Raw genomic sequence first — 12,981 nt, 5'->3', positions numbered from 1 at the left:
TTCATCTTATGGTCTTGAGCGCCAAAGATTGGATCATAATAGGCGTCTGTGCAGGCTGTCGGGAAAGGATTGGATTTTTAAACTTGTCCGATATCTATCAGATAGGGCCCATACACGCGGCTAAGCTGCGGTCTCAGGGGGGCCAAATCAGCAGCTAAAGCCTGCCTGTGTATTGCCTGCTTTATGACAGCAAAAGTCTGCTGAGATGCAATGGGTTACTACCAATGAGACAATATTACAAAACCACAATTAGAAAAGGAAAGCCTATGGAAAAGACTAGTAAGTGTTTTGGCCAACCCTACTTAATAACAAAACACATGGATACACCCATAAATACTTAAAATACATTGCAATTTTATTTATAAAACATGGATTTTCATGAAATACACATTTTTATAATTAAAAATACAATTGTAATTATTAAGAAATACTGCATGGTGGTTCTTTTACAAATGCGTCCCCATGGCTCTGCTCCGAATTGTGTCAACTGTTGCACATTCATCCAGTCCTAGACGGCCCGTGTGAGAGGAGTGGCTTGCATTATGATGCTACACACAGGCACTTCATTTATAAAAAACAGAAAGAAACCCTATATTTTATATTTAATTCATCAAAGTGCTAGGAACTTTGAACACTGATTCTTTATCAGGTTCTAGCAGTGCAGCAGTCTGCATCATATAAAAAAAAGAATAAACAGTTTGGCTTCAGTTAGCTGGGGACATAAACATTTCCAAGATATTCAAGTATAGTAATAGTTTCAAAATATTTAAACATTCCCTTTCCCTGGAAGTGCAAAGTCACAGCACAGTTATATTTAGGAAGATTCATCAGATCTTATCAGAGATTCAGTACAGATCAATGGCCCAATACTCTTAGCTGCATCATATCACAGTCTGCTAGATTGCCAATATAAATGCATAGAAACAGAAGGGAACATTTATTTCAATTTACCTTTGAGGTCTTGAAAGACAAATACCACCTAAACTAGGAGGGAGAATAAATGGGAGAAAACAAGGAGAGCTGCGTACTGCCCAGAGAAAGAAAACAGTAATAAAACCAAAACCAATACTGATTGTATAATACTTAGATTGCAGGAGTGTCTGAAAGAATACTTGCAGCAAATGTAATTACTGTACTTGTCCCATTATCCCCTTTAAAGGGGTTGTTCACCTTTAAGTTAACTTTTAATATGTTACAGAATGGCTAATTCTAAGCCACTTTTCAATTGTTCTTCATTTTTCTTATCTTTTATAACTTTTGAATTTTTTGGGGGTCAACTGACGCCGGCAGCCAAAAGACTATTGCTCTGGGTGGCTATAACTTATCCTTCTATTCAGCCCCTCTCCATCAGTCAATTTCTCAAATCACTTCTTGGTTACTAAGAAAAACTGGACCCTAGCAACCAGATAACTTCTGAAATTCCAAACTAGAGAGCTGCAGGAACAAAAAGGTAAAATAGTTAAAGAACTACAATTAATTAAAAAAAAGACCAATTACAATTCTTTTTAGAATAGCGTTCTCTACATCATAATAAAAGTTAATTTATAGGTGAACAACCCCTTTAATTTTACTTGTAAGTATATTTCAATACAAGCTGTAACATGTTATTTTATAATATACACAAACCATGAATAATGCCTAAAATATATAATTTAATGCTTAGTGTTGTCATCAGTTATAAACTCCGCTATGTCACTGGTTTCGCATGACTGCACAAACTTGTGTAAACGTTTACCCCTCTGTGTAAAACGAATTAGAAAATATTTTGGAGTTTCCTGATCTGTCTAAAAACACTTGGTCCAGGTGCTATGTCATGAAGCTCCATGCTAACTTCTAATATCTGTATATTCGACTGTAAGGGGCTGATTTATCAAAGTACGAGTTAGAATCCCGAAATGGGTAAAATTCGGATTAGAAACGATCATTTCTGAGGATCGCAAATATTGCGAAAATGCTTATGAATAAATCGTCACTAGTATATTGTATTGGCGATCCAAAAGTCACAAAATTTTTGTATCCAAATGATCGTAAACGGCGGGAAAAACTTTCTGACTTTGATCCTTCTGTGCATGATTTTGGAAGCCTCCCATAGGACTCAATGGCACTCTGCAGCTCCAACCTGGCCCAAGGAAAGTCTCCCATAGGGCTCAATGGCACTCTGCAGCTCCAACCTGGCCCAAGGAAAGTCTCCCATAGGGCTCAATGGCACTCTGCAGCTCCAACCTGGCCCAAGGAAAGTGTCCCATAGGGCTCAATGGCACTCTGCAGCTCCAACCTGGCCCAAGGAAAGTCTCCCATAGGGCTCAATGACACTCTGCAGCTCCAACCTGGCCCAAGGAAAGTCTCCCATAGGAATCAATGGCACTCTGCAGCTCCAACCCGGCCCAAGGAAAGTCTCCCATAGGGCTCAATGGCACTCTGCAGCTCCAACCCCGCCCAAGGAAAGTCTCCCATAGGGCTCAATGGCACTCTGCAGCTCCAACCTGGCCCAAGGAAAGTCTCCCATAGGGCTCAATGGCACTCTGCAGCTCCAACCTGGCCCAAGGAAAGTCTCCCATAGGAATCAATGGCACTCTGCAGCTCCAACCCGGCCCAAGGAAAGTCTCCCATAGGGCTCAATGGCACTCTGCAGCTCCAACCCCGCCCAAGGAAAGTCTCCCATAGGGCTCAATGGCACTCTGCAGCTCCAACCTGGCCCAAGGAAAGTCTCCCATAGGGCTCAATGGGACGCTGCAGCTCCAACCTGGCCCAAGGAAAGTCTCCCATAGGGCTCAATGGCACTCTGCAGCTCCAACCTGGCCCAAGGAAAATCTCCCATAGGGCTCAATGGCACTCTGCAGCTCCAACCTGGCCCAAGGAAAGTCTTCCATAGGACTCAATGGCACTCTGCAGCTCTGCTTTTTGTCACAAAGTATGAAAAAGTCCCGCTAATGTACAAAAAGTCACAGAAAATATGCAAAAGTTGTAACCTTTAAAAAAAAAAAAAAAAAAATACAATTTTTTTTGTATTTCGGACCTGTCGTACTTTGATAAATGTGACCCTAGGGGGCAGATTTACTAATCCACGAATCCAAATCCCAAAAGAGAAAAAATCGTATTGGAAACGAAAATTTTGCGACTTTTTGTCTTTGTCACGACTTTTTCGTCTTTGTCGTGACTATCGTATTTTGCGCAACTTTTTCGTCACCATCGCGATTTTTTCGTATTGAGCAATAGTAAACGGCGGAAAAACCAATCCAATATACGAAAAAAATCACAGGACATACGAAAAAGTCACAAAAATACCGATCATTACGAAAAAACGCGTTTGGACGCTTTCGGTCCGTTCGTGGATTAGTAAATCTGCCCCTAGGTGTATATTTTTCCAGGGCTGGAGTTTAGAAAAATAAATGCAGTGACCCATTGGTCTTTCTAAGCAGCCCATCTTACCTGTATTTACCAGGTGTCTAGCTAGACTTGCACATGTGCACTATAGTCAATTCACAAAATGTCTGGCTAGAGTGCAAGGGATGCATGAATAATACTGGCAGGACAGTTGGAAAAAAGTTAGCACTCTAATTTAATGCATGACAAAGCCAAATGTATCATTATGTTGCTTCCAATGGTTTCCTACAGCAGAAATACAGCAGTACAGAGGTCTGTACTGATTCTAGGAGAAAACGTAGTGTAATTGCCTGAATTGCTAATTATTTAAAAAGAATAAACCCTATTGATAAGATTTTGTTTCATTATATTGTTAGTAAATAAAGGGGGACAGACTAAGGTCTCCAGAGGGAGCCTCACAGTCAGAGTGCAAGAATGCAGAAAGGCAGTGATATTTGCACAAAGTAAGCTATGTATATGTACAACCACTTCAGAAATAACCACTTATAATTATGATTTATGTTGCATGTAACAGAAGTTGCATAGCGCAAAAAGCTACATAAGAAAGGTTAAATGGTCAGCAAAGCTCTTTGTCTAGTGGTTGTGTTTTTGGTTTGAACCAAGGCAGTACTTTACTTAAAGAAGAAATATTAATATAAGCTTCATCTTCATCTTACTAAAATAAGAAAGAGTTGGGTGTCAGAGTTTGATTCACAGTTAGGTCTAATATAACCTTTAAGATAGGTGATCCTTTTGCCTAGAAAAAGTATTAGAGCTCACTCTAGCACAAATCACCTGAAATCTGTCTGTCTACATTCAGGATTCTAAAATCAGTTATTTAGACTTTGTGCTGGAATCAGTTATCTAAGTTAGCTCTCTATCCCATCTACTCTGAAAGGGAGACATTACATTTTCATTCTCACAATAATTCCCCTTTAACAGTGATTTATTGTACTTTTTTCTTTCTACTAACACAAAGTTATTTGCATTGCTCAGAAGAAAAGGAGTTTCAATATCTGACCGAAAAATGTGCCATCCTGGTTTCAGTGGTTTAGAAGCACTTAAATTGTCCAACATGGTTGAAAAAAAATTGGCAAATGTTCTGTGTTTACTTTTCTTTTAGGTGGAAATTAATTTGCATTTGCATGTTGTACAGACATGTACCTCTTCATATGAACGTGTGGATATTTCCATAAATTTATTGGTGCTCTATAAAAAAAGCAGCCATGTAAAACAGAAAAAGCAAGATTGGTAAACTCAAACTGCTGTGATGACGTGATGTTCTCCATAATCTTCTCTCAATACCGCAGGTGAAGTTTATCCGACTGGAAATCTCTATTGCACCAAATCTGAATCCAGTTTGATCTAGAACTCCCTAGGTACATTCCTTGGAGCAAATTACTCCATTTACTGACACACGTTTCCACTGTTATCTTGGGTATGCAGTAGGGTTTTCTATGAAGGACCAGATTTTTCAATTGAATTTAACGTATGACTTGTGTTGACTTTCATTAACACCTCATAATAAAGGAAATAAAACAGTGGAGTGATGATTCCTACAAATACCATTATTGCAACTGCTGTCCACCATCCTAAGCTCCAGTCTGCCCCATGATAGGGATCCCTTTGTGGAACCAGTATTTGCTCAGGTTCAAAATGTTCTTGGCTTAAGGCAGAGACAACTTCATTAAGGCTCTCTTTCTTTGTGTCTGTGCTTTTTACAATCTTTTCAATGTCCCGATCTACTTCTTGGAGGAAACTGCCAGCAGTCTCATAAGAACTAGGGCCAATCAGGAGATCACTCTCTTGGTGTTCTGGTGAAAGTTGCAGAGTCCCTGGTCTTGTAGCCTTTGCCTTTGGGGAAAAATGTGGCTGTGTCAATACGCTAAATCTTTTCACAGGAATTTTGATGGTCCGCAAAGCAAAAAAGTCTTGTTCATTTAGAAAGTTGTTGGCCCTTTTCAAATCTGCAACCTGTTGAAGTACATACAGAAATTACTTAAGAGAAACAATTATGTGTGTGTGAATGTAACCTTACTGTATAAGGGATTCTGCAGCCATATGTAACTAGAACATCTAAAATTCCTAACATTTAAACGCTGCTTTGAAGACCGTACCTTGTTTCTCATTAAAAGATTGTGGAGAGTAATGAATTTAGCATCCATGCATGACAGTATTCACATTCAATGATGTAGTTAACCCTTGTGCCAGTTAGGTGTTAGTACACTAAAAGAGCTGCAAGGATTAACTACACCAATTCTTCTGTTAATTTTTTACTTATATAAGCGAGTTATACTCAGCATGTATAAAAGGTAGAACAGACCTCATATCAGAATGCAATTTATGCATAAGGAGTTTATACTCAGAACTATAAAACAATATATGGGTGTTGTTGGGTACCTTATCAACACGGTGCATTTTCAGGTGGGCCACTTGGCAATTTGGGGATATCAACTGAGACAGTTTGCATGCAAAGGACATTTATATTTTATTGTCAAACGATCACAATAGGGATAGGGCTCCCATAGACTGGAAAGCTGGCTGTGCTGAGCGCTATGTATGTTAGGGTAATTTTTAGAGTAATTAATGCAATATCAGCCAAACTACAATTATTTCATTTTAAAAGAAGCTTGTTGGCCAATAAAAGTTTCTTCATTAGTCCCCCCAACTTACTCTGCTTAGTGATACAGAAGAGGAGCCATGGAAGTGCTAATAAAATTTTTAATATTGGCTAAGCAAGGGAGACTTGTATGGACATATTAATCTAAGATCACTGCAGAGATGTTCTTGAGTTTTCTCTACACTTGTACAGAATTTTAGGGGCCTTTTTTCATAGGGTGAAATAGAGCTCACTCTGTTTTCACTCGTTGATAAATACAATGGTCTAGAGAGCTGTGAAATTTCCCTTTGGTAATAAATATGCCAGGGACAGATCTGAATGATTAAAATGATAATGACAGCTTCCTATGCATGACAGTATTACTACCAAAGAGCCACTGCCACTGTGCTAATAATCTTTTTAGTCCAGCATGACAGGACTTTAGATTTCAGCATACACTGCCGTTAAGCCAGCTTTACAGACCTGGCTCCCACAGACTGCATTGGGATTAAACTTCTACAGAAATAACCCAGGCCAATGTAGTTATCGGCTAACAGGGGCACTGACCCGGGGTATCAGGTAAAGCAATTATAACTAACATTTTGGCTCCCCCCAGTGAATATATCTTTAGTTCTCCTTTAAGGACTACTTCTTTTATGTTAAGGAACATGTCATTATACCTTTCTGTATAAACTCTACTGAATATGTCAGCAGTGTATACCAGACAGGGCAGGCATGCACCGTTATACACACAAATAAACAATTGTACTAACAAACATCCCACAAGAAATCACACCAACATCATAATATACAAATGGATGAACTTACAGTGCAGCAGTATTGTAGTGCTATGGAATTCAAGGTGTCCCCTTCACATATATCTCTGCTTATATATACAATATCATCAATGCGCTCTTTTGACGTGCTACGCCGCGTCTTCTCTTTTCCCCGAGGACGTAGTTCAAATTCCTCCGCATCCTCTTCCAGCAGATCACTCTCAGAGTTAGCTAAAGTTGGAAACTGATAGTCATGCCCACAAGAAGTCGCTGAAATGGATGCTGGTTGCATGTAACCATGATTTGGAATTCTACCACTCATCTTCACGATGATAAAAAACAAAAAGGGTAAAAGAATATAATATTTTAATATAGAACGTGTATATTTTCTATGGTTCATAGAGAACAAGCAGTAGATCACATTTTAATTAACATTTAGAAAGACATAGATAATGCTATTCTGGAACAATATGCAGCTGGTCATCATTTTCCATTATTTGCAGTTTTTGGGTTATTTCGCTTTTTGTGACATGATAACTATGTATAAATATATAAGGGGATCATATAATAACCTTTCTAATGTTTTATTTACCAGTAGGTCCTTCCAACGGACACGAGGGCACCCACTCCGTTTAGAAGAAGGGAGGTTCCATTTAAATATTCGTAAAGGATTTTTTACAGTGAGAGCTGTGAAGTTCTGGAATTCCCTCCCCGAATCAGTCGTGCTGGCTGATACATTATGTAACTTTAAGAAGGGGCTGGATGGATTCTTAGCAAGTTAGGGAATACAGGGTTATGGGAGATAGCTCTCAGTACAAGTGAGGGAATACAGGGGTAGGGGAGATAGCTCTCAGTACAAGTGAGGGAATACAGGGGTAGGGGAGATAGCTCTCAGTACAAGTGAGGGAATACAGGGGTATGGGAGATAGCTCTCAGTACAAGTGAGGGAATACAGGGGTATGGGAGATAGCTCTCAGTACAAGTGAGGGAATACAGGGGTATGGGAGATAGCTCTCAGTACAAGTGAGGGAATACAGGGGTATGGGAGATAGCTCTCAGTACAAGTGAGGGAATACAGGGGGATAGCTCTCAGTACAAGTGAGGGAATACAGGGGTATGGGAGATAGCTCTCAGTACAAGTGAGGGAATACAGGGTTATGGGAGATAGCTCTCAGTACAAGCGAGGGAATACAGGGGTATGGGAGATAGCTCTCAGTACAAGTGAGGGAATACAGGGGTATGGGAGATAGCTCTCAGTACAAGTGAGGGAATACAGGGTTATGGGAGATAGCTCTCAGTACAAGTGAGGGAATACAGGGGTAGGGGAGATAGCTCTCAGTACAAGTGAGGGAATACAGGGTTATGGGAGATAGCTCTCAGTACAAGTGAGGGAATACAGGGTTATGGGAGATAGCTCTCAGTACAAGTGAGGGAATACAGGGGTAGGGGAGATAGCTCTCAGTACAAGTGAGGGAATACAGGGTTATGGGGGATAGCTCTTAGTACAAGTTGATCCAGGGACTGGTCCGATTGCCATCTTGGAGTCAGGAAGGAATTTTTTCCCCTCTGCGGCAAATTAGAGAGGCTTCAGATGGGGTTTTTTGCCTTCCTCTGGATCAACTAGTAGTTAGGCAGGTTATATATAGGCATTATGGTTGAACTTGATGGACGTATGTCTTTTTTTAACCCAACTTACTATGTTACTATGTTCAGCAGCTCTCTAGTTTGGAATATAGGTAGCTATTTGGTCACTAGGGTCCACTTCTACCTAGCAACCAGGCAGTGTTTTAAAAGAGAAACAGGAATATAAACTGAAAATGTCCTAAATAGAAGAACAAGCAATGACAAGTAACAATAAAATTGTAGCCTCACGGGGCAATAGTTTTTTGGCTGCTGGGGTCCCTGACCCCCCATTGGAAAACTTGAAACAGTCAGAAGAGGAAGGCAAATAATTAATTATAAAACTATCAAAAATGAAGACCATTTAAAAAGTTGCTATGAACAGGCCATGCTACAACATACTAAAGTTAACCTGAAGGTGCACCACCCCTTTAAGGAAGAATCAGACAACGTCTCATAACATGGCTCTTAATCTTCATTTTTTCAAGAGACATTACAGCGACCAAGTCTGGATTTAGAAACATTACTTTGCTGCAGTTTGAGACTAGTATCTCTATAAAGCTGTAATAGCCTCTATAAAGGCAAGCGCTACCCCAGCCTGACACTTGCTACCAGACACAGTGCGCCCCGCTGCCGGCTGTCAGGCACCACAGAGCAGCGTTAGTCAGGCTGTGGCACGGCACTACTGAGCAGCCCAACTACACATCAATTGGATTTACTTTAGCAGCTCCTTAAACTCCTCATACTGTCCAGTCATGCCGCCCAACACTCTCCCGGGACAGCGCCGCTTTAGTAACTCAGCCCGAACTCCCGGAGCGCTGTTTAAAAGTCCAGCTGTGCCGTTTACGTGTAGCGCCTTGACTCATTCCGGACAGCCAATGGAACGTCAGAATCTCGCGAGAGTCTCTGGGTGACGTCACGCTACACGGAACTAGCCGCTTGTGGGCGTGGCCCTCCAGGCGTGAGTAGGTCAGTGACGCACAAGGGTGAGGTGGATACCTGCAGTAACTCTGCTGCAGAAGTTTCCGCTCCCAGTAGTTGCTTCACTTTGTGTCAGGGAAGAAAAAGCAATAAAGATTTTTTTTTGTCTGTTTGCAAACAATTTCTGCTGCTGTCAGAGCCAAAAAAACAGTTTTTTTCTTTTAACAAAGGCCATTTTTTACAATTAGGAGATAAAACTGATAGTGATACATGTAAAGGTGGCCACTTCCCTACCTCTCCACACTACTGTGAACACCACTAGCAGGGTTGCCTCCTGGCTGGTAAAAATGATGCCTAGAGGCATAACTACATTAGTGGGCCCAACAGCAAATTCCATATAGGGCCCCCAAACATTGATAAATTGTAGGGATGCACCAAACCCACTTTTTTTGGTTCGGCTAATTCGGATTCGGTTCGGCCGGGACTGTGGATTCAGCTGAAACTGAAATCTTCAAAAAAAGCCTGGATTAGGCCTGAATCCCGAACTGAATCCGGGATTCGGTGCATCCCTAGTACATTAACCTATTCTATTAAGTTACATTGAAATTGCTCACAATTGCAGGGTCTGCTTCCTCTGTAGTTATAATCCAAATATAGAGGAGAGCACCATAAAGCAGAATTCTGCTAAAATGCTATTTATTTCAGACCAAAAAACATAACATGGTGTTTGGTCTGAAATAAATAGCATTTTAGCAGAATTCTGCTTTATGGTGCTCTCCTCTATATTTGGATTGTATTGAATGGCTCAGCGGTGTGCCTTGCGAGGATTGATGCATCCAGCCTGATCTTAGGGCTGTGCAGTTGAATACCTATTTGTTGACTTTTCCTCTGTAGTTATGTCCCTGTTGATGCCATTATTATTATTAATAGGGAGGAAAATGCAGAAAGGCCTGGTATTTTTTTTTTACTGGATAATGTGGTAACCCTAACCCCTAGTACAATGGTGTTGTTTATATACTGGGCATAGGTATATAAATAGGAGCACCATGGAAGGTTCGGCGCTGGTTGGTCTAGCATGGGTTAGGGTTGGGTGCAGCTCAAAGTTTTTTTAGACCTAGGCAGGAGGAAACTGGGTGAAACTGTCCAAAAGAAATCTTTTGATCTTTGTTTACTTTGGTCCTAACTACAAAGTGTGCAGGTTCCCTGCTAGTTCTGCAGCAGTTCTGGGGACCCAAAATGGTGCCTTGGAATTTCCCTGTTTCATGAAAGGGTTATCATACCAGCAGTCACCCAAGGTAACCCATAAATAGTCTGTTACAGTTATTTTGAATTCCAGTGTTGAAAACTAGGGTATTATTTTTAACACTTTAGGGACAAATTATGGGCTTATTTTGGAGACTATGATAGGTAAAATATACCAACAGCAATCTTTGGTTTTTAGGCTCCTTTTTTCACGTTGGCACCATAGGGTTCCAGTGTATTTTTGTGCAAACAAGTTCCAGATTTTTCACAATTAAGGGACAGAGCAAGAACTAATTTAGAAGATTAGGTGAAACTGACCAAAAGTGATCTTTTAATCTTTGTTTTTTTTATTCGTATATCAAGTGTGCAGGGGCTCTGTTGGTTCTGCAGCAAAAAGTTTTTGGGCCCCAAAAAGGTGTACTGGAAGGTTTTTCCCTGTTTTTAGAATGATCGCCGAAGCTACCACTAGCAGGCAGTCATTTTGGGTTCTAGTTCAGTGCTTTATGTGAAGACTAGGGTGATAAATTTTATAATTTAGGGCCAAAGTATTGGCTCCAGTCCCCCAGCAGCATTCTCATGATTTTTCCAAAACTTCTTGCAGCATATTCTTGGCTTGCATGCGCAATAAACGTTTGGTGACATCATTCGATGCATTTCTGCATGTGTAGGTAGAATTTTTTGGCTTCAGCAGGGATTTTGTGCATTCACGTGACGTCACTTCCGGTGTGCCTGAGGTAAATGACGTCATTTCAGGGTTAAAAAAAAATTGACATGTGCTGCAAATCCCCCACACCCACACTGGCTAGGTTGATGAGCTCTGAGCTAATTTAGGAGAAGACAATAGATGAACTTAACCAAAAGTAATCATGATTTTTTAGCCTTTTTTATTGTGGCATCAGAGGGTCCCTAGATAAAATGCCCAAACTCCTACATCATTTACTGCAGCTCATGTAACAGTTTATTACAATATGTGTCACATTACCAACCAGCCAAAAAACATAGAAGTATTCACCAGTGTAGAAAATAGCAACATTTTTCAAAATAAGCTCACAAATTGCCTGACCACTGGGCAGACATCTTTCAATATAGTACCACCATCAAAGAAACATCCTTTTAGTTTAAAGCTTTCAGGGTGCAGGAGCAGCAGACTAATTGCTGATTAATTTAGCAATTTTAGAACTTTTACCCATGGCTGTAACCATTTTAACTGCAGCATTAAATGACTGACAGATTCACTTCATAAGTTTGTTTTAAGTTATTTTTTCCCTATTAAATGACCGTGAATTGTAATTTTAAACCTCTCATCAAAACCAAATCCTTGGATCCCTATCAGGTCCTCTCTCAGAATATGAAGGTCACCTTGATCACATGACAATATGTTGGGGTGGTAGATTTATAAGGCTTTTTTTGTTTCTTCAGACACTAAAATTGCACCTGCGAAAAGGACCAGTTGGGTCTGAAACATCCTGTGTGTTACACTTTTAATAAAACAACTGCACAGATAAAAGGCTTTCCAGTTGATTTCTTTAAATGTTGATACATTTAAGTACTGTTTACATTAAATACTTTGAGTACTGTGTGTGATAAGCCACAGGAAAACACTGTTATATGCAGTGAAAGAACTAAGGAGGATTTCTTAAAGGAACACTGTCATTGGAAAACATGTTTTTTTCAAAACATATCAGTTAATAGAGCTTCTTCAGCAGAATCCTGCATTGAAATCCCTTATTTAAAAGTGCAAACAGATTTTTTTTTTTTATTTCATTTTGAAATTTCACATGGGGCTAGCCATGTTCTTCATTTCCCAGGGTGCCAAATGCTCTGATAAACTGCAGCTGCAAGTTGGATCAGCCAATCAGCAGAACAATGGGAAGGTAGCAAGATAGCAGCTCCCTGACACCTGTAGTAGATATCAGAATATCACTCAATACCCAGGACTCTGCATTTACACTGCTCACCCTGGCATAGACCTCACCAAACCTTTAAGCTGGCCATACACGCACCGATACTATCGTACGAAACCTCGTTTCGTACGATATTCGGTGCATGTATGGCATGTCGGCGAGTCGACCGATATCGCAGGAAACTGCTGATATCGGACGACTCGCCGATCGGCCAGGTTAGAAAATTTTGATCGGGCGCCATAGAAGGCGCCTGACCAAAATCTGCCGTCAGGGCTGAATCTGCTGTTTCAGCCCTGAGTGTGTGGAGGATCTGACGATGTTTTGTGCACGAAACATCATCAGATCGCCACGTGTATGGCCAGCTTTAATCTTAATATAAGCCAACCATATTCTGCTTTTCACTGGCCTGTGCCCCCCCCCCCGACGACTGCACCCTGGACACGAGAGCATCTATCAGCATTTTCCTTTCAGCCGACTTCCTCTGGTCTGACACCTGCAAACAGACTGAACAAGAGACACAGATTCCAGCCTGATGGCTCCTGCCTGTATTTACGCA

At 40.7% G+C, this 12,981-nt stretch overlaps 1 protein-coding gene across 1 annotated transcript; it reads right to left on the bottom strand.

Moving 5' to 3' along the window:
• Positions 1-4,329: 4,329 nt before the first annotated feature.
• lysmd3 (LysM, putative peptidoglycan-binding, domain containing 3) lies at positions 4,330-9,148 on the bottom strand. The gene is given in 3 exon segments (NM_001017308.3): positions 4,330-5,337; positions 6,791-7,060; positions 9,078-9,148. Coding segments are annotated over 2 exon segments (789 nt in total). The 5' UTR covers positions 9,078-9,148; the 3' UTR covers positions 4,330-4,818.
• Between the last annotated feature and the right edge of the window lie 3,833 nt (positions 9,149-12,981).

This window comes from Xenopus tropicalis, chromosome 1 (genome assembly GCF_000004195.4).
Source record: "Xenopus tropicalis strain Nigerian chromosome 1, UCB_Xtro_10.0, whole genome shotgun sequence".
NCBI lineage: Eukaryota > Metazoa > Chordata > Amphibia > Anura > Pipidae > Xenopus > Xenopus tropicalis.
The sequence above is the reverse complement of the archived record's forward strand: the minus strand, read 5'-3'. Positions and strand labels throughout refer to the sequence as shown.